Consider the following 22008-nt stretch of genomic DNA (forward strand, 5'->3'; position numbering starts at 1 on the left):
TGGAACAGTGAGAAACTGTACTGCACATGTGTAGAGCTTGGCACGAATTTGAAATTAAGAGTGTTTTTCTCTGTACGTCTCCATTGGGAAAATGTCAATTTAGGCTTGAAATGATGACAACACTGTCAGCGTACTGAATCATTTGATAAAGCTGACCTGCATTACAAACAGGTGGCCAAATTCCAAGGCTCTGCGGTTCATAGTCATGCTAGTGTGGTCAGAGAAAGTGTACTGAGGAGAACTGCCACTAAGTAGGGACTTCCAGGTTTGTCGGACACTAGAGGGCGCTCCCAAGCAAGTCCAAAATGAATGGGTTAATATGAAGCACTGAGAAAAGGCATGGTTTGCAAATGCTTAAACATTTTACATAGAAGGTTACAGTAATTTCCTGAAGACAGAACAGCATAAAACATTTTAACAGTGCTGTTATATTTTTGAGCACTTTTGAATAACTGTACCTGATGTACATTAATAATATCAGTGAACCGTTTCAATCAGCCAGAGATGCTCCACTCACCAACCAATCAGCACTCAGTAGCTGTAACGTCAACCAATCAGCACTCAGTAGCTGTGTCACTGGCATGCTACAGCACTAAGTAGCAGCAATGCATTCGTCCTATGGCTTAAAACCTGTTTGCTGAAGAAAAATAGAAATATACAGTTGAGGTACAGTTTTTATTGCGCTTTTAGTGATGAAGTACATCCTTATACTTTCTAAAATTAAAGGACGTTCCTGACGAGGTGGATAGGAACTCTTTTAACTTTTCCTTTTTAGCTGTTTAGCTCCATACACCCCCGTTCACTGAGGACTCGCTCGCGGGCGCCCTCTGGCTCATGTTTTTGATGTGATGGGAGAAATAAGAAGCGACCGGACTGCCCCTTAAACCGGCTGGTCCGATCGGTTTAGTTCACTCCTCCTTCTGTGACGAACCAGGAAAAGGGTCATTCATACTCTGTCTGCCTCTCTGAGCTCTAGATTAATCCTCTCGTACGGGGACAACATGGCTGCGTTAAGTGGCGCCGTGAATAAACTGGCATCTTTTTGGATACCAAACGTCACTCTTATCCGCCGATATATGCCGTTTTTTTTCTTCGGTCTTTCACTTACAGGTTCAGTACTGAAAGAGCTGGACGTGGTCCCAAAGACATACTTCAGCAGCAGTAGAAATATCTTCAACCTGTAAGTACGAACATCTAGCTGTATTGTCTCTGTTTAAAGAGATGTAGAGTTAATGGGCAGCTAACCTACTTCATAAAATGTTCACCATATCATATATAGTTACCTCCACTGGTTCGAGCTGACAGGTCAATCTAACGCTCGCTAACCGTAGCGGGCACCTTATAGACAGAGCGACAGAGCACCGGCGCCAGCACGAAAGCTAAAGTTGTTTCTTTTTTTAATTTCTCCGTTCCACCTTAAATTGTGCGGCACTCACATTCTGGTGTCTGGATTGCTGAGTTCGGGCTTCAGAGTGAATGAATTGCTGCAACATTTAAGGTGGACCGGAAAGTTCGAATATGAAATCAGTTTCAGCCTCGACTAGCTAGCTTAGCTAGGTTAGTTAAGTCAAGTCCTCCTTTCGTCTTTTGAGAGGTCACCAGGCATATATTTATATTTTTGTTGTTGTTGTAGTAGTAACATTTAAGGTGTCTTATTTATTTTCCGTTTGGAGAATACTAAAGTATTTTAATAGCTTATTTCAGTGCGGTTTTTAGAAAGCAAAGCCTCTCAGGAGTCAGAAAGTGCCCAAGTTTATCGGTTTGAGTTTTGTCCAGTCAGCGTTAGCGCCTGTGTTAGCAGCGGATACTTTTATTATTCTCATAATCTTTCTCGTAAATTATATCTTGCATATTCCCCAGTAAAAGTTACCCGGCTCCCTGTAAGGGGGGCTTGGCTAAGGAGGCGTAGGGGTTGACACAGTTAACGTTAGCTATAGAGAAACGGTCAGTTCGCTAAAACGGTTTTGTGACCAAAATTGTGAATCTTTATGGAGTCGAATCCTTTAACTACGCCATTCATTGTAACGGTCGTCATATCAACAGGGGCCGTGTATTAAGCATCAGTGGTGGCTTAATCTCTGAAATCTGACTGAATAATTTAACAATAAAAACAGCGCAGACTGGTTGCCATGTTACTTGGCTAATGCCAGCAACGCACGGAATATTTCAAAATATGTCTTAAAGGGGGACTCCACCTATTTCTCGAAATTTCTGCGTAATTAAATGGTTAAGGAAATCATTCAGAGTGGTTTGTTGTGAAATGCTTCATTCTAGAGAAGCAGGTTTAAAGTTGTTCACAGTGGTGGTGACAGGAATCACGTGGGGTTACTGGTGGTTTTGGATAGTAAAAAATGTATGTTTGCATTGTAGATATGAGGACTTCTGATTCCTGTCAGCACCACTGTAAAGAAATCTGATTCTGCAGGTTTCTCTGCAAATAAACCATTTCACATCTAACCACTCTGACTGTTTATATCTCAACTACTGAATTATACAGAATTTTTGAATAATTGGTGGAATTCCACTTTGATAGTTTTTCGCTGTGTACTGTTTTGCTTAGTAATATTGATGTAACTTGCTGCTCTATCATGAGTGTATTACAGAGTACATTCAGGCCGAAAGCTGTCTCAAAACTGTTGTACACCATTTCATGTTTTGTTTATAACCGTTTCATGTAGTAGTCTTCTTTGAGGTAGTTTGAGGAGGCATTAAACATTTCATACATCTGGTTCCTGTAACCACTGCTGTAAATAATTGTGACACTGCAAGTTTCTCTAGAATAGAGCATTTCGCATCAGACCACTCTGGATGTCTTTGTTTACATCTCAGTAATTTAATTATGTACAATTTTTGAAAAATTAGTTCCACTTCAAGTGATATAAATGTTGTAGCCTTTTTTCTCTTCTTTTTTCAGATACATTTCTGTATGCTGTAACATTTGTTCTCGTGCAGAAGGCTAGGTTTGCATATATTTGACATGTTTTCGCTGTTTTAAACTAGGTTTTTGTTCAGTTTGTTGTTGCCATGTGATTAACAATAAAGTGATTCCTGTTTGATTCCTCAGTCGTACAACTGTCTAAAGTTTTGATCTGTCATTGGGAGATCGCCAGTTGAAATCTTGCTAATGCCACAAAAAAAAAAAAAACTAGTTTTATGACTTGCACAGATGCAAAAATCTACAGTCTAGAGAAGCTAACTAGCTAAGCTAAGCCTAGGCCAGGGGTTTATACTGAGGCTTATCTTTTGATTTTTACTGACTTTTTAAAAAAATTCCTTTTTCCCCTTAGCTATTTCGTGAAGGTCTCCTGGGGCTGGAACCTGGTTTTGCTGCTGCCATTTCTGTTTCTCTCCAACTCCTACAACAGAAACCTCATCTTTGTGTTAAGACGGCTCACATCTCTCCTGGTGGCAACAGCCATTTGGTACGTCTGCACCGAGGCATTTTTCTACATCGAAGACATTACAGGGAAGTGCTATGACTCCATGCAAGTCATCCATGAAGAGTTCAGCACAAAAGCTGATTGCAGAAAATCCGGTTTTGTCTGGGATGGCTTTGATATATCGGGACACTCATTCATCCTAGCTTACTCTACACTCCTCATTGTTGAAGAGATGGTCCCCATGCTCCACATAGTGCAACACAACCAGACGAGAACTGTTGTTCTCGATGTTCTCTATGTTGCACTCAATGTCATTGTGGTCATTTGGATATGGATGTTTGCTAGTACCTCTGTCTACTTCCATGACACCATTCATAAAATTCTGGGGACCTTCTTTGCGGTTTTGGGATGGTATGCGACGTACAAGGTTTGGTATCTGAAGCCGTACTCCCCGGGACTACCTCCGTTCCAGAGTGAACACAAACAACACGACTAGACTGAACTTCACACTAGCTTGAAACATTGCAGCCTTGGAACAGACTGACACTAAATTAGCTCACAAAACATTGACTAGGTCCAATTGGTGTGTGTTTTCTGTCCTTTTTAAAGGTCATTTGTAATGGGGATCTTCGTGTGCTTGTCTCTCAGAGGTAATGGGCAGCTGGTGTTCCAAAATTGACTCTGTGATGTGAGAGAAATGCTACGTGGCATGCATGTCTCAAGCGGCCACATTATCTAATCCTTATTGTTGCCTTCTAAACGTTAGTGGCTTCAGACAGGGTAGTGAAATCTGCCTTTGCGCAATGTGCCACTTTAATTGTACACAGATGGTGTGTTGAACTTCAGCATATTGCATAGTTATTTACTTATAAGGTTGTTGTTTTTGTGTATTTTTGCTTTTTCAGTTGTTGGTATTACTCAGTCATTTTTGGCTGAATGTCATTTTAAACCAGTGCCATTGTCTATACTGCAAAAAATATTGTCTTGGCAAGTTGAAAGCTCCAGATTATAGGCAATATATTCAATATTTCTCAGTTTAAGATTACTACAAGAATGTTGTAAGGTTTTTCAGGTTTTTCTAGATATTTAGATTTATTATAGACATTTTATCAAGTAAAAGTTTTATTGTAATAGCAAATGATGTTATTTCCTTCAAGCAAAATTAGATCTGCCAAGATTGCCATTGGCAGTTTTTTGTAAAAAAAAAAAAAAAAAAAATCAACAATTGGCCAGTTATTTACCTGAATTTTGGATGATCTATATTGCAATTTTACCATTTTGCAACTATACCAAAATGTTGTAGCATGTGCTTTTTGTGCTAAAAGACAGCTGCCTCTTGCTTTTGATGTAGCAGTTTAGTTCATTCATAAATATGAATAAGAGGGAGATTTCTGAATTGGAATCAAGCTGATTGATAATCATCTATAATAATGGATAGCCTCCATCCGAATTGTCAATCAAGTTGGCCGTTTTAAATGTCCTGAAAACATGCCGTCCTCTGCGTTAAGATGCATGAAAGTAATTATGTTTGTCTCGCAATCTGTTTTTCTATTAACAAGTTTCCTCATTCAGCCCTGATGTGTTTACTGGCTTTAAAAAGCAGTTCTACAAAGGTGCTAGTGTGTTTAATCTGTTTTTTGTGACTTGATGTAAAGAAATCAGAATTGGCCATAAAAAATTGATTAGTGATTAAATCACTTCATACAAACATCTAGAAAAGGGCTAAATAATCTAATAATATTCTTACAACGCAACAAGGAGAAATATTAGATGCAATGCCTCATAGTACCTACACTTGAGACGCTTTCTCTTGCCAAGATATCTATTTTGCGCTGTAGTAATAGTAGAAATAAGTCAAATGGCCTGGACTTGTGGTGTAATGTTGAAGGCCTTTCACTGCTTCATTTCCCAAAACATTCCTAAGGAGAGATGAGTGGCAAAATGGCTTCATGAATACTCCACCAGTCTAGTCACCCTCTAGACAGCTCATTGACCCGGGTGACTGAAAACTTGTACAAACCATTGCCATTATACCAGAAGCTTGTGCTCAACCAAAATCAAGTCAGATTAATAAATTCTTTACAGGTTTATCTCTAATGTGAGCTCCAAAGTTCTGGCGTTTTGTATGTCATACTTTTAAGCAGCATTATCTGTCCTGACCTGTTTTTCAGGTGTTCTGTTTCTGGATGTAATAGTATTGAATTCTGTTTATCTGCAGTCTCTGCCTCAAAACAGCTTTTAATTAAGGTACATGAAGTTTTTATGTGTAATATATACAGAAATATATTGAGTATGATTGAGAGTTTGACCAACTTGGGACCTGTCATAGGTATCTACCAAAGTATTTAAAAACCCATACTGGATTTGGCCTCATATTTAGTGATGCTTTTTTAAAGCGGTGCTGGCCTGCCTCATCTAGGTATTCTCAAATGCAGGATGTTCTAAAAGATGACTTAAGTGGATCCGAACAAACAAATGCCATAATGTTTGGTTACTTCAGAACACTAACATTTCTCTGATATCAAATACTTTAGCAATTGAAAGCCTGTGATGTATGTAGTATGTTGTACATCAATGTCTGACAATCTAACTGTTAGAGTTTTTTTATTTTAGTCTAATTTGTGATGTCAAAGTTAATCTGTCAAGAATATTGTAATTAACATTCAGTCCACCAGTTTTCTGACTGTTTGATCAGTTTGCTAAGCTTTACATTTGTTAAAGATAATAAAGAAAGAGGTGCTGAAAACGTCTGGTGCTTTTCTAGAGACAAAGTCTAGATGCAGAAATATCATGTATGATTTTGCAAAATGTACATACCTTTCTGGCGTTCCTGCATAATAGTTCCTGATTTCTCTGGACAAACGATGCATCAGTCACCCCTTCTTTCTGCAAGGTTTGGTCTAGCCCAATCCAGCCCAGCCCCTGCTGCTGGATGTTGCTAGAATTTGCCTTTTAGAGGGCAAGAGGGTTCAATCTGATTCATTGAGATGTTCTGCAGGAGGATTACATTATTACGGCTGTGAATGGGTTTTAATCTGAGCAGATAGAGGCAGCTGTGGTGAGGACTTGAAAGAATACATAAGTACATTGAACCTCCTCAGGAGAAATATTCTGCTTAGGTAAATAGACCAGAAACCAGCACAGGACAGTCATGTCCGACAAGGTAAGCTTCTAAAGACTCTTGACACACTTATGCTTACGTCTGCTGGTCAGTAGCAGTATCTGTTTCATTTAAGTGATGGAACTGGTCCAAATAATTGTGTAATGTCTTGATTCTCTAATGGGCTGTTCTGCTTTCTTCAGTTTCATTTTACTGCGGGGAGACCAGCAGGGTGTTGTTATGATGACGGAGTCCAAAATTGGGCTTACTCGGGAGAGCACTTTAGAGTGATGAACCCAGAACACATTACTGAGTGGCAATCTCCTGTACAAATTATCTGATGATTTACCAGAGAATTTGTAGAGAGAATTGCCACTCAATAATGTCTTCCACATTTGTGAAACACCAGGGGCGCTTCCAAGTGAGACCAAATTGATTGGGCTACTGTGGAGCAGGTCTAATGCAGCTCAAGCTCAAATACAGTGTCACCACAGTGTTATTGCATCCTTTGTTACGTTTTATTTTTTCCATAGTTTGCTAACCTTATTGGTGAGAGAGCGACATTTCATGGTGTAGAGCACCACCTGCTGCTTGTCTCAGGCAACGTTTGCACATGCATGTTTCAGTAATGGTCATCGCTCAGTCAGTGACGTAAACTCACAACGGCTGGCCCGCCAGGCAGTACAGCCTTAATAACACATGACATTACAATCCTGAGCACATTGATTCACAAACATACAAAACTTTAGCTTTCAAACTTGATGCATGTTACCATGTTCTTTTGCAACACTTGAAGCATCTGGTAATAAAATTGCATATTTTATTTAAATATTAAATAATTTCAATGTTTAGGGTACATTAGCACACCTCAAACTGATGGATTGTCTTGTAGCAATGACAATATAGCCCTCCTTATCTCTTCACACCTCATCCATTAAGTACCTACAATCATTCCTTCTCACCTACACAAACGTGCTGCATCATGTTTCTTCATCAGGTTCCATTAAATTACCCTTCCTTGCTAAGGCTGTACATATAAAACGGTAAGGCCTAAAGCAGCACAAGCCGCATAGTCACATCAGAACTGTTTCATCATGGCTTAATTTCGCACAGAGTTGCTGGAGACTACATGGTCTGACCTTGAGGAATGTGAAGTAGTACTGAAAGTAATGGGGCCTTTCAGAATCAAAAAGCAGCCCAAAAGTAACCAAGTTAACATAATGTAGGTAATGATGGAGAGGAGTGCTAAAGGTGATGGTGTGCAAATTCATAAGTATTAATACACATTACTGTCCACGTTTATTATCATGTGTTTGCAGGTTTCGGCAACAATCAAGTTAAACAACTTGGCCCCTCCAAGCTATGAGGAGGCCACTGCAGGTAACTGTATGGAGAATTTCTCCTTCTTGTGGGGTAACTGCAGTTGCAATAAATTCTTGACTACTGAAAGCAATTCTCTTTATAATTGGCTGTATTAAATATAATATAGAGATTATAAAAGAAAGGAAATGCAGGCAAAGAATAAAAACCCAAACAAAAAAAGGCTTAGCAAGCTCATTGATTGTGATGTTTTTAAGCTGGAAGCCCCAGTCACAGTGGCAGTTATCCTGGTGATGGAGACACGCTAACAGAGTTCTGCTGGGACGACCAGAACATCAGGCGGATTTTCATTCGAAAGGTATTTAAGAAGTACAGCTCCACGTGTAGGTTTCTGCTGGTTAATGTTAACAGTGATCCTCTGTTCTTCACTGATGGTAATGTGTATGTGCAGGTGTATGCCATCCTTTCACTGCAGCTCTCCAGCATTCTTGCCATCGTCACTCTCTTCACTTTGTGGTGAGTGGCTTAGGAGTTCAAGTGAAACATGCCTTTGGTCATTATCTCATATTCCTTTAGTGACCTCATCTGCAAATGCAGATATTCTCCAACATTGACTCTGAAGACTGCAAAAGTAACTCGATTCTCAGTTTTTAGAGTTTTGTGTACCCTGTCCTACATCTTCAGGTAATAACATCACACATAAAGAAGATCTGGCTCAATGTTTAGGTCTGAAATGCAAAATCACCATTATACTGATGAAGATATGATGATCACCTCCTCAGGAGACATAACCTTCACCACGTTTTGACCGCGTTCTCTTTCAAAGCACTCACAATTATCCGACTGCTCAGGGGAGGGCTCCAAAGCACAACCCACATTACAAAGCGTTCATTTATTCAATTACACATTTCCACCAGAGAGGTCTCCAAATCCCCAAAACATACATAGTGCTCAAATAATAATGTTATTATAATAATATTAATAATGTGCCACACTCTTCCCAACAGAACAAATGTTTATTGTAATTAAATATAATTACTGATTCAATACTGGTTTATTTTATACTGTTGCAGTTAATCACTGTTTTATTTGCCACACAAGCTGACAAAGCATGCCTTAAAGGAAAAGTTTAGCCAAACATGCTAATGTTGCTACCAAAGAATGGAATAGAAAAAGACTCCAGTTAGCATGAAGTCATTTGCATAATGCTAACCTCACTTTCATTCATTATTAGCAACATTATTGACTGATTCTCTCCTTTAAAGGTGGTAAAATCAATTGTACCACACGCCTTAATCTCTCTCTCTCTCTCTCTCTCTCTCTCTCTCTCTCTCTCAGTGATCCAGTAAAGGAGTATGTTCAGTCCAACCCTGGCTGGTATTGGGCAGCCTAGTAAGTAACTGTGGGTGTGTTTTACACAAAGTCCCAACTTCATTGGAATTGGGGTTATGTGTGTGTGTATATATATATATGTCTCTGCTGTCGGAAGAAAACCTCGTGTCTACATCTTTGATGTTTTTCATTTTTTACATAATTTGAAATGACCTGATACCCTTTACATTGTATGTAAATTTCATGATGAATGGACTAAAAGAACTGACCCAAAATGTCTTACATTAATTGGGCTTACTCGGGGGAAAAAAACTGGGAAAAAAAAAATTAAATTTAAAGTAAACTTGTTTTTTCCCATCTCCTGTAAAGTTGCCATTTTGGAGATACAAGGTGTATATATATATATATATATATATATATGTATATAGTTATTTGTCATGGTTAGTTTATCTGTAATCCACATTTATGCATTTTATCACATGCATTTCATCCTATTGCTGTTTTGTCACAAACCTTTAAGGACTAGCTCAACCAAATATGCTCTTGTTGCTATCAATGAATTAGCATGATCTCACTTTCATAATAATAAATGATGGTTTTTGCTTCCATTCAATGTTAGCAACATTAGCGTTATTAACTGAACAATTCCTTTAAGTCAGGTCAAGTATATTTAGAAAGCACAAGACCAAAAACTAACAATGTGAAATTAAGAAATTTAAGAAAAAGAAATAAATGGTCATTGGGTGAAATGATAAGAAACTGAAATAACAAAAACTGCATGAATGAATACAATTCAGAACAATAATTAAATGAAACATAAATTGCAGATGACGCACAGTAAAATGGAGAAAAAATACGTTTAAAAAATTACAGAATCAGTTTAGTGCTTCCTTCATTCATAGTGTCAGTACCTGGTTTTGATTGTGTGCTGAATCCATGTAAAATGCTGAAACCATTTACTGAAATATGTCTCTTTTTTTTTTTTACCACACAGTGTGCTGTTCATAGTAACATACATGACGCTCTACATCTTCTCTAGACCGAGGTGAGCTGTGTGCAGTAACATGCACAAATATGCAGCTGTGTCAATATAGATACTGTATGTTTGACTGTAGATGTCAGTCACTTAATGTAATGGGTGTCAGACTGGGCGAGTGGATTGGAGGAGCCCTAGGTATGGGTTCCTTAATCATACTGGGGCCACTGGCGTGGTGGCGGCTGCTTTTAGTAAAAGAATGGAAAAACTGTTGACCCATCTGCCCACTTGCTTCTGAAGAATCCCAGTCAAATTAGAAGTTTTGTTGATTTTCAAACTGGAAATAGATTTACACACCCTCTCCAACGAGGGTGCACAAATCTGGGCTTGGAAGACCAGCGTCCAGTGCAGTTTTGTGATTTTCCTGCTCAAACATTCCTGATTCAACCCATGTGTTAACTGCCAGGTTTACTGCCGTGGGTATTTGAGTGGGGGAATTATCAAACTGTGCTGCACATCGGCACATTAAAATGTGCAGGGGTGTGTTCTCTGTAGAGGATGTGTAACTTATTTTAAATCAGCAACACGCCATTTGACCAGTGACACCCAAACTTTTGCACAAAACTGTAAACGTGTTTCAGGTTTTCTGTTCTTTTCTCAGTACAGGGAAATTATTGTCCATAATAATCAACTATACAATACAGACAAATTTACAAATTACAATTGAAAGCGATTAGAGTTTTCTTTTAAGTAGGTGTCAATTAATGTTAAATGTATTTTAGTAATGTGTATTTTTAATGGAGGAGTATTTTGTAGAATTATTTTACTTGGCCTTGTTTCAGTCAAAGTCTTTGAGTTGAATAAAATGAGGCTGCTTGGTACTTTTATTGGTAGTCTTAGTGCACTGATGGAGCAATTGCTCACAATGTAGAAAAACTTACTGTGCTTAAGTAGATTTTAATAGTATAATTCTAACTTTAAATAAGTGTTTCATTTCAAGTATAAATGTTTTGGTCATTTTTATTTCACATTTTAAAGAGAAATGTGCATAATGCAGGGCAGTCAGCACAAAACTCATATATCAGTCTTAATGGCACAATAACAAAACGTATATAGGCACTTTACTTTTGCTACCGCAAAACAAATGAGTCAGCTAGACATTCTGCCCACTCAACTAGGTTACCATGGTGATGACCAGCTTGTGCGTGCTGTGTGGATGTTTTTGTAAAAACATATTTATTTTACTACAGTGACTTTCGAATTTCCATAAGACTTTATGTAAAAACAGCTTTTTCCTGATTATGCAGTTTATTTGTACTTTTTATATTTACATGCAAACACAGTTTCAGAAAAAAGCAGATAAAAGCAGAAACCTATGATTTGTAAATCTTGACCTGTATTTTAACAAAAAGGTATGTAAAAAGTATGTGATGATTTACATTATCAAGCCAATTGTTTTTTGTAAACAGCTCACTCTGATACTGATGCCTGCAGCACATCCCAAAAATGTTGGGATGAAGGCAATTTGAGACTAGGAAGGTTGTGAAATGTTAATAAAACCTGAACATGTGATGCACTCAATAAAATGCACACAATAAAAGAAGCATCCAGGAAAGGCAGAGTCCTTTATAAGCAAGGATGGGTCGAAGCTTGCCACTTTGCAAAAATCCATCTGCAAAAAATTCAACAGTTTTAAAACAACTTTACTCTGCAGAGTGTAATATCATAAAAAGATTCAGGGAATCCAGATAAATCTCTGTGTATAAAAGTCCAAGCAGAAAACCACAACTGAATACCCGTGATCTTCAACCTCTCAGACGGTACTACTTTAAAAACTGACATGCTTCTACAATGGATATCACCGCATGGGTTTGGGAATACTTTGACAAACTGTGGTCAATAACCACTGCCCTTCAGTGTATCCACAAATGCAAGTTAAGAATGTATTATGCACAGTGGAAGTCATAGGACAGCAACATCCAGAAACGCTTACAACTTCTCTGGGCTTGAGCTCATCTGAAATTGACTGATGCACAGTGGAAATGTGTATTGTTGTCTAATGAATCAACCTTTCAGATTGTTTATGAAAATAATGAATGTTGTGTTCTTTGCATCACAGGACTGTCCAGATTGTTACCAGCATAAAGTTTAAATGCCAGGGTCTTTCATGGTATCGGGGGGATATTGGTGGATAAGTTGTACATCTCTGAAGGCACCATTAACACTGAAAACATTTTGAGTAACATATTCTGCCTTCTAGATGACATCTTATTCAATGACATCCATGCATATTTCACCATGACAACACCCAGCCACATTCTGTGTTAAAACAGCATGGCTGTGTAAGTAGAGAGGTTCTAGACAGACCTGCCTGCAGTCCAGACCCGTCTCACATTGAAAACATGCAAAACACAATAATGAAGGACCCGTATGGTTGCACAGCTTATGGGGTATATTTACAAAAAAACAGTGAAGTTCTTAAGGTAAACATGTAGTGTTTTCAATTGAATGCAGGTCAAACTGGATTTCCTACTTACAGCTTTCTGTTTTCATTAGCATTTCACATAATGTCCCTACTTTTTTCATTCGTTACTTTAAAATGTGTACTTCAGCCTTTCTCTGATGACTTATTTTGCTTAAGTCATTTTCCAGAAAAGTACCTTTACTTTTGTTCCTGTATGAGTATCAGGCCCTTTATGCAATATTGCATACAACAAATTGTTTTACTGCACTAATGAATATTTCTGTTCATTTTCACTTTGAATTCTTCACCATAGACGCACGTTTCCATGGAACGTGATTCTGCTGGCGATCTTTGTGAGTGCTGAAACAACTTTAAATCATTTCACTATGTGCTTAATTAAAATGTAACATTACAAACATTACAAAATGCCATTTCATTAGACTGTACGTTGCTCCACAGGAAGTCTGTAGAGGGGGCAATGAAAACCCATTTCCCATACATTCAGTGTTATTTTCTCCCATTTCCAGACTCTGGCTCTTGCTTTTATGACCGGACTCATGTCCAGGTACATTATCCAGCAGATTGCATGTGTCATGTTACAAGTTCTTCTAACTCTCTGTTTGTGTCCATCTTTGCATGCAACTACAGAACTATGACTGTGGCCTGCTTGTTGGATTTTGTGTTCAGGTAATTCAGTGTGTTCAATGTGCTCCCTAACAGCATGGCTAAGACTTTAGGCATTGCCATGTGACTTACTTCATTACCATTACTTTGCCTTGGAAATGATTTCCTCTTAATGTGTTTAATTCAATAGTTGAGGTGTAAACAAAGTCATCATTCAGTAGTTTAAAGTGGTGAAATCTGTGGCTGTGATGTCTACAATGCCAACATTGTATATGCCAAATTTCTGCAATGCAAATTTTATTCACTGTGCAAAAATGAGAGAGCACCCTTCATTTATTAAATTTCCAGTTAAAGCACCCATAAAGTACAACCTATCTTTTGGTGTCAGGAGGGGAAAAAGCAGATAGCATATATTTAACAGACAATTACAGAAAAACTTCAACACCTACATGTAATATAATTTTTTTGGAGGTTTTTCAAAGAAATCTGCAGGGATGTTTTCCAATTATAAATTTGGTCCAGAAAACTTTTTTTCATTTCTCAGGTGTCCACTTTCGATGTTCTGGTGGTCTCTCTCTTTTTCTCAGTAACAGCTTCTTGACTGCACATCATTTCAAACTCATCGTGTTGAGTTGCCTTCTCACAGTGGAAGGATGGACAGAAACCCCTGTGGATTTGAAGCAGATCAGAAGCAGGAGTGGAGCTTGATTTTCTCCTCTCTCATGGACAAAAGCTTTAAGTGTTGTTCATCTGGATGGGGATAGTTTTGGTGGTGTAACAGACCTCTTACAATTGTTAGTAGCCTCGTCTTCTGAGTATACCTTTTCAGCTTGCATGTTTAAAAAAAATCATGTGCTAAAACCGTCTCAGGCATCAGGCAACATATTCATAAATTTTTGTGTTAAAACTTTTTGTGAGGCGAACTTTTAGAGGCTTTAAACTCAGACATCTGGTTCAAATCACGACTACTGTGAACAACTCTTTTTTGTTTACATCTTACTAATTTTATTACGTAGAAAGTCATAAGTATCAATTGAATTCCACCTGAAGGCAAGTTGCTTTACTTTGTGTGTGTGTGTGTGTGTGTGTGTGTGTGTACTGAAGCATGCTAATTATTCACCAAAGGCTGTTTGCCTTGATGATGATGATGATTATCATGATGATGTGCACATTTTTTTTTCTCTTCCTTCCACAGTTACTTCAAAACCATGTCTGTAATGATCTGTTTGGGTATTACAGCTTTTATCTGTCTTTCCATCACAATCTTCAGCTTCCAGACCAAGGTGAGTATGAGACCAAAGGGAGTATGAGATCTTTCCTGTTTTGCATCCTGACTTTGACTCTAATTGGAACCTAATAACTACACTCGGTAACATTATTTGGATGGTCCACTGTAGATGCTTTGTAAATGCTCAGTATATCTTTGAGTAACATTCAATTAATTATCTATTAACTTGACATGAAGTTGAGCATTATTAAAATGGTCCACTGTAGATGCTTTGTAAATGCTCAGTCTTTCTTTAAGTATAATTCAAGTAAATGTCTATTAAATGTAACTTAACTTCAAGTTAGTATGAAAGATTTTATTGGTTTGCTGTGGTTCCTAAGCGCTTCCTATGCGGTTCCTAATTTTGCGTACTGACTGGCATCCTATTACAGCACTATGCTCGAAATGTTTGTGAAGGCAGACTGCATGGCTAGGTACTTCAGTTCATAGTAAGTCAAACTGTGTTCTAAACCACATGAACTTGTCTGCGCGACTGGAATTAAGACCTGGATGTGGTTTGAGCTGGTTGAAAGAACTTTATTATATTTATAGAAACGATTTGGAAGACTATAGACTTCCAGAGTTTGTTAACGACGTTAGCCTTCCAGCACCAGCTCTAAACCATCCATCTATCCATCCATTTTCGAAGCCGCTTCTCCCTCAGGGTTGCGGGGAAGGTGCTGGAGCCTATCCCAGCGGTCATCGGGCGGAAGACAGGATACACCCCGGACAGGTCGCCAGTCCATCGCAGGGCAGCTCTAAACCAAAGAAGCAAAATTAAAATATTGCCTATGAATTGTATTAACCTGACATACAAGTCTGTTTATAGTCAGTATTTTCTTTGACAGATTGACCTGACCTCAGTCTGGGGCATGTTGTGTATCTCCTGTACTGCTTTGTCTTTCTGGGGACTCCTATTGGCAATACTCCTGCTTCCTGGACGAGTAATTTTTCACCTCCTTTTATAAAAGAACATCTTGGTTATATTGTTTGATATATTCAGGCTGCATCTTAACTGTGTTTTGCTTGGCTTGCAGGTTCCTTGGATGCAAGTTGTGTTTGCCGGGTTGGGAGCAATACTGTTTTGCATGGTGAGGCTCTAGCATGAAATGTAATGATGGCCTATTCAAAGCTGTGACAGTCACTGTCCACTTTATTGGCAAGACCTACCTTGTTAATACAGTGGGGCAAAAAACTATTTTTAGTTTTTTCCACTGATTGTGCAAGTTCTCCTACTTAGAAAGATGAGAGAGGTCTGTAATTTTCATCATAGCTACACTTCAACTATGAGAGACAATATGAGGAAAAAAATCCAGGAAATCACATTGTAGGATTTTTAAAGAATTTATTTGTAAATTATGGTGGAAAATAAGTTTTTGGTCAATAACAAAAGTTCAACTCAATACTTTGTAACATAACCTTTGTTGGCAATGACAGAGGTCAAACGTTTTCTGTAAGTCTTCGCCAGGTTTGCACACACTGTAGCTGGTATTTTGGCCCATTCCTCCTGCAGATCTCCTCTAGAGCAATGATGTTTTGGGGCTGTCGCTGGGCAACACGGACTTTCAACTCCCTCCACAAATTTTCTATGGGGTTGAGGTCTGGAGACTGGCTAGGCCACTCCTTCGTTGCCCGAGCGGTGTGTTTGGGATCATTGTCTTGCTGGAAGACCCAGCCACGTTCCATCTTCAATGCTCTCACTAATGGAAGGAGGTTTTGGCTTAAAATCTCATGATACATGGCCCCATTCATTCTTCCCTTAACACGGATCAGTCGTCCTGTCCCCTTTGCAGAAAAACAGCCCCAAAGCCTGATGTTTCCACCCCCATGCTTCATAGTAGGTATGGTGTTCTTGGGATGCAACTCAGCATTCTTCTTCCTCCAAAAAAGGCGAGTTTATTTTTTACCAAAAACTTCTAGTTTGGTTTCATCTGACCACATGATATTCTCCCAATCCTCTTCTGGATCATTCATATGCTCTCTGGCAAACTTCAGACGAGCCTGGACATGTACTGGCTTAAGCAGGGGGACACGCCTGGCACTGCAGGATTTGAGTCCCTCTCGGCGTGGTGTGTTACTGAGGTTAGCCTTTGTTATTTTGGTCCCAGCTCTCTGCAGGTCATTCATCAGGTCCCTCCGTGTAGTTCTGGGATTTTTGTTCACCGTTCTCATGATCATTTTGACCCCACAGGATGAGATCTTGTGTGGATCCCAGATCGAGGGAGATTATCAATGGTCTTCCATTTTCCTACAATTGCTCCCACAGTTGTTTTATTCACACCATCCTGCTTACCTATTGTAGATTCACTCTTCCAGCCTGGTGCAGGGCTACAATTTTCTTCCTGGTGTCCTTCAACAGCTCTTTGGTCTTGGCCATGGTTGAGTTTGGAGTCTGAATGTTTGAGGCTGTGGACAGGTGTCTTTTATACAGATAACGAGGTCAAACAGGTGCCATTAATACAGGTAACGAGTGGAAGACAGAAGAGCTTCTTAAAGAAGAAGTTACAGGTCTGTGAGAGCCAGAGATCTTGCTTGTTTGTGGGTGACCAAATACTTATTTTCAACCATAATTTACAAATAAATTCTTTAAAAATCCTACACTGTGGTTTCCTGGATTTTTTTTTTTTTATCATTTTGTCTCTCATAGTTGAAGTGTACCTATGATGATAATTACAGACCTCTCTCGTCTTTCTAAGTAGGAGAACTTGCACAATCAGCGACTGACTAAATACTTTTTTGCCCCACTGTATGTGGCCACTTTATGAGGTCCACACAGAGCCAGTTTATGGGGAACCTGACCGCTTCCTATTTCTCCAATTATACCAAATTCATGACTGCAAAATGCTAGAGCAAAGAAAAGTGTGACTCGTGGGTCAGTGTTGGCCAGGAAGGATATTTAATTTGGTCCAGCAGGTCGATGTAGCAACATTTATGTACCCAGCAGCTATGAGCTAATAGTGCATAACAGGTTGTGGTACATGGACAAGAGTAGATTTAGAAAGCTCTAGTGTAAAGAATTTCTTTTCACTGAATGTAAAGGCAGGGCATTGTGCCTAGCATATAAAGAAATCACTGGAGTGTTTAAAGCATACAGTTTCTTGACGTATACTAGCAATGTGCACTAGTAAAGTAGACTCTCAAAGAGACTCTAACAAAGTGACTAGTAAAAGTATGCTGTCACCTTTAGCTATTGCTAATGGCTTTCTTGTTTCCTTCCAAGTTTCTGGCTTTCGACACACAGCGAATGATGGGGAAAAAGCGTTACACCATAAGCCCAGAAGAGTACATCTTTGCAGCTCTCAACATCTATCTGGACATAGCACACATCTTCACCTTTATCCTTCTGTGTAGAAGGCAGGACAGTGCTTGACCATAAGCTTTCTGCCAACTCTTCACATGAGCTGCAGCCTTCATCTTTCTATCTCCAGTCCTCACCAGTCTGAGCAATTCTGTCCTCTACAGCATGGCCCAGCTTGTCTTGTGTGTCCTGCACCAAGCCTTTCTTCTGCTCTGCTGTGCCACATCTGTATTCAAGAGCAACTAGGATTGCATCTTGGAAAGATGCAACAGTTTATTGTTGTTTTAAATAAAAGACACAATGTGGCGCAGTACACAGTGCTGCTTTAATAATGGCTATGAAACGGAAGCACTCTTCTGATGTATGATGTTAGCAGTGAAACTGAGCATCTGAGTGCTTGACACTTTATATTTCTCTGTCTAATATATCAACAGAAAAGCAAAAAGCTCCACTAGGGGAAATTCATCACTGGCATGTTTTAAAACTGAATTCTCTGCCCAGTTCTCATGTTTGATCTTGCATCTTGTGTGCATGTTGACATGACATGTGAAGAAACTATAGAAACTCTGTTCAGAGGTCTAGCATCATCTTAGGACAGCTCTATGCACTTGGAGGAGAACACTGACCTCCAATTCTGTTATGTTAAGTAGACTCTCTCTGCAACAAAAATAGCTCATGCTGTCATAAAGCTTGGACTTGCATGCGCAGAAGTTTGCATGCACACAGTGTACATACTACTAAACTTGCATAAAAGGTTGATGTTTGCTTGTGTAGCAGTGTGGCCAAACATGCTGCGTTTAGGCTGGAACAGAAGACGTTATCCTGTGAAAAGAATTTAGCTAGCTGACATGGAAAAGACCTCAGGTACTGTTTACATTCTGAATAGTGACTAGTGAATAGTGAATCAATTTTTTGTTTTGAGAATTGATGTAACTTTACTTTGACATTCATCTATCCAGCTGGGCTATACAACAAATCATGGGCGCTGCTAGTCCAGTTTTAGGGGGGCTTTAGTCCAGTTTTAGGCACTGCTGCTGCTGTAATGCAGCACTGCCTCTGCTGTACTATTAGATATTTATTAATGTAATGTGAAAAGTGGGACCCCTGGCTCGGCCAATCCTATCAGAGATTGTAAGTGTTTAGGCAGTCATATCAGACCTGGGGGGAGGGTCTCTGATTTAACTCACTCTGCAGATTAACATTGGTCAGCAACCGCAGAAGCTGAAGGTGGGATTTGGGCTAAAAGTTCACTAAAATAAACAGGTAAGAAATAAAGTGTACAACGTGAAACAGTAAGAAGCTACTGAGAATATATTTGTCACTGTGATCAGGAAATTCTGTCACCTAGCTTATTAAATCACACTCTTTCTGATTGCACCAACTGAGACTGAATTGATCTATAATCTGTGTGTTTGAATAATATATTTGAGATCTTGCAGCTTACAGTGGGGCAAAAAAGTATTTAGTCAGCCACTGATTGTGCAAGTTCTCCTACTCAGAAAGATGAGAGAGGTCTGTAATTTTCATCATAGGTACACTTCAACTATGAGAGACAAAATGAGTGAAAAAAAATCCAGGAAAGGATTTTTAAAGAATTTATTTGTAAATTATGGTGGGAAATAAGTATTTGGTCACCCATAAACAAGCAAGATCTCTGGCTCTCACAGACCTGTAACTTCTTCTTTAAGAAGCTCTTCTGTCTTCCACTCGTTACCTGTATTAATGGCACCTGTTTGACCTCGTTATCTGTATAAAAGACACCTGTCCACAGCCTCAAACATTCAGACTCCAAACTCAACCATGGCCAAGACCAAAGAGCTGTCAAAGGACACCAGGAAGAAAATTGTAGCCCTGCACCAGGCTGGGAAGAGTCTATCTACAATAGGCAAGCAGGTTGGTGTGAATAAATCAACTGTGGGAGCAATTGTAAGAAAATGGAAGACATACAAGACCATTGATAATCTCCCTCGATCTGGGGCCCCACGCTAGATCTCATCCCGTGGGGTCAAAATGATCATAAGAACGGTGGGCAAAAATCCCAGAACTACACGGATGGACCTGATGAATGACCTGCAGAGAGCTGGGACCAGAGTAACAAAGGCTACCATCAGTAACACGCTACGCTGAGAGGGACTCAAATCCTGCAGTGCCAGGCGTGTCCCCCTGCTTAAGCCAGTACATGTCCAGGCCCGTCTGAAGTTTGCCAGAGAGCATACGGATGATATCTTGTGGTCAGATGAAACCAAAATATAACTTTTTGGTAAAAAATAAACTCGCCTTGTTTGGAGGAAGAAGAATGCTGAGTTGCATCCCAAGAACACCATACCTACTGTGAAGCATGGGGGTGGAAACATCAGGCTTTGGAGCTGTTTTTCTGCAAAGGGGACAGGACGACTGATCCGTGTTAAGGGAAGAATGAACGGGGCCATGTATCATGAGATTTTAAGCCAAAACCTCCTTCCATCAGTAAGAGCATTGAAGTTGGAACGTGGCTGGGTCTTCCAGCATGACAATGATCCCAAACACACCGCTCGGGCAACGAAGGAGTGGCCTAGCCAGTCTCCAGACCTCAACCCCATAGAAAATTTGTGGAGGGAGTAGAAAGTCTGTGTTGCCCAGCGACAGCCCCAAAACATCACTGCTCTAGAGGAGATCTGCAGGAGGAATGGGCCAAAATATCAGCTACAGTGTGTGCAAACCTGGTGAAGACTTACAGAAAACGTTTGACCTCTGTCATTGCCAACAAAGGTTATGTTACAAAGTATTGAGTTGAACTTTTGTTATTGACCAAAAACTTATTTTCCACCATAATTTACAAATAAATTCTTTAAAAATCCTACAATGTGATTTCCTGGATTTTTTTCCTCATATTGTCTCTCATAGTTGAAGTGTAGCTATGATGAAAATTACAGACCCCTCTCATATTTCTAAGTTGGAGAACTTGCACAATCAGTGGCTGACTAAATAGTTTTTTGCCCCACTGTATCTAAGAGAGAGGAGAGAGCGTTGCTTAACTGCAGTACATTTGCTTGATCTGTGTCTGTTGTTAGTGGATGGATATAGTATTTAAGTAATGCTAGCCCTGCGCTTAATACAAACAAAGGCATACAAAAAGACACTTGTGTCTATTTGACCAAATAGCTATTTGTTTCATAAATTTTCTGGCTGTTGCTATTCTAACATGTCAAACAGACATTTTAGGGCCATTAAAAAAAAATTCATGGGGTTTCCATGCCCCCTGGACCCCCCTAATACATGCTAAGTACTGGTTGTCTGTTGTTAGCGCATTTACATGCACTTAATAATCTGATCATTATCGGATTTCGGCAGTTAGCTGATTGTTCAAGTGGTCACGTATACGGCATAGTCCGATTTCTTAGATCAGATTAAGAAATCCAGTAAACGGCTGTATTTTTAGCTCAGTAATTGGGGTTTTCAAGATGTGAATACCTTTATTCTGATTTCTTTCGGTTTTCTTGTGTGCGAAAAGAGACTGCCTTTCTGGAAACAGAATGCAGCGTTTATCACAAATGTAAACAAACAAACAAAAAACTAACACGTAGATGTTTGACTAAGACACCTAGATGTTTGACGAAAGTAAGAATTTGACTATACTTCATCTTAAAGGTGATGTATATTTGCATTTTCTGGTAAAGTGACTTCATTTTTAATAAAAGGAGAGCCACAGCATGTCATTTGAGTTTACGCCATGTCATATTCTGTGTGGTTAAAGCAGAAATCTTATTACTGCCACTTGGGTAATCAGAAAATGGGAAAACTCCAGGTCTACATGAGTCAGGCAATAATCAGACATCTGCTTTAAGCCCAGAGAATAAGACAAAAGTGAGTGGTTTACTGACAAAATCAGATTTTCTGCAATTATTTAATTACTGTAATATAAACTTATATAATATAAAAATATAATATATAAGGGGTTGAGTGAGCAACTAATTAGTGTTTTATTTGCTGGTGCACTGTGGAACCACAGCAGCTAGAAACAGTGTGTGCAGACCTAAAGTGTATGACGCTGGAACAGTCGTGGGGGGATCACAACCTCCCACACAACTGGTCATTTCTTCCTACATTATTTAAGTGCTGTGTAACTCAAGTTATGGGCATTTAATCACTGTCTGGTAGTGTGGATTGGCTTTATTTTATTAATAACTAGAGCCGCTGCTACATTTGTCTATTGCTATGGGTTCATTCAGCTGTGTGCATTTCATCACCCCCTGGACTTGGACCTAGGA

General features: G+C 39.2%; 2 protein-coding genes across 3 annotated transcripts; both read left to right on the top strand.

The window, feature by feature from the left end:
- The first annotated feature begins 913 nt into the window (after positions 1-913).
- fitm2 (fat storage inducing transmembrane protein 2) lies at positions 914-4620 on the top strand. Its single transcript, XM_017694176.2, has 2 exons — positions 914-1180; positions 3288-4620. Exons 1-2 carry the CDS (start codon positions 1002-1004, stop codon positions 3874-3876), a joined length of 768 nt encoding a protein of 255 aa, XP_017549665.2. The 5' UTR covers positions 914-1001; the 3' UTR covers positions 3877-4620.
- Positions 4621-6300: 1680 nt separating this feature from the next.
- On the top strand, positions 6301-19146 carry LOC108425572 (protein lifeguard 2-like). Of its 2 annotated transcripts, XM_017694306.2 has the most exons (13): positions 6301-6543; positions 7800-7860; positions 8058-8158; positions 8252-8316; positions 9139-9192; positions 10127-10177; positions 12886-12925; positions 13100-13137; positions 13221-13259; positions 14392-14479; positions 15312-15407; positions 15501-15554; positions 17684-19146. In XM_017694306.2, exons 1-13 carry the CDS (start codon positions 6532-6534, stop codon positions 17831-17833), a joined length of 849 nt encoding a protein of 282 aa, XP_017549795.1. In that variant the 5' UTR covers positions 6301-6531; the 3' UTR covers positions 17834-19146. The 2 variants fall into 2 exon arrangements, with proteins under 2 accessions (XP_017549795.1, XP_017549796.1); XM_017694307.2 differs by lacking the exon at positions 13221-13259.
- Positions 19147-22008: the final 2862 nt, after the last annotated feature.

This window comes from Pygocentrus nattereri, chromosome 9 (genome assembly GCF_015220715.1).
Source record: "Pygocentrus nattereri isolate fPygNat1 chromosome 9, fPygNat1.pri, whole genome shotgun sequence".
NCBI lineage: Eukaryota > Metazoa > Chordata > Actinopteri > Characiformes > Serrasalmidae > Pygocentrus > Pygocentrus nattereri.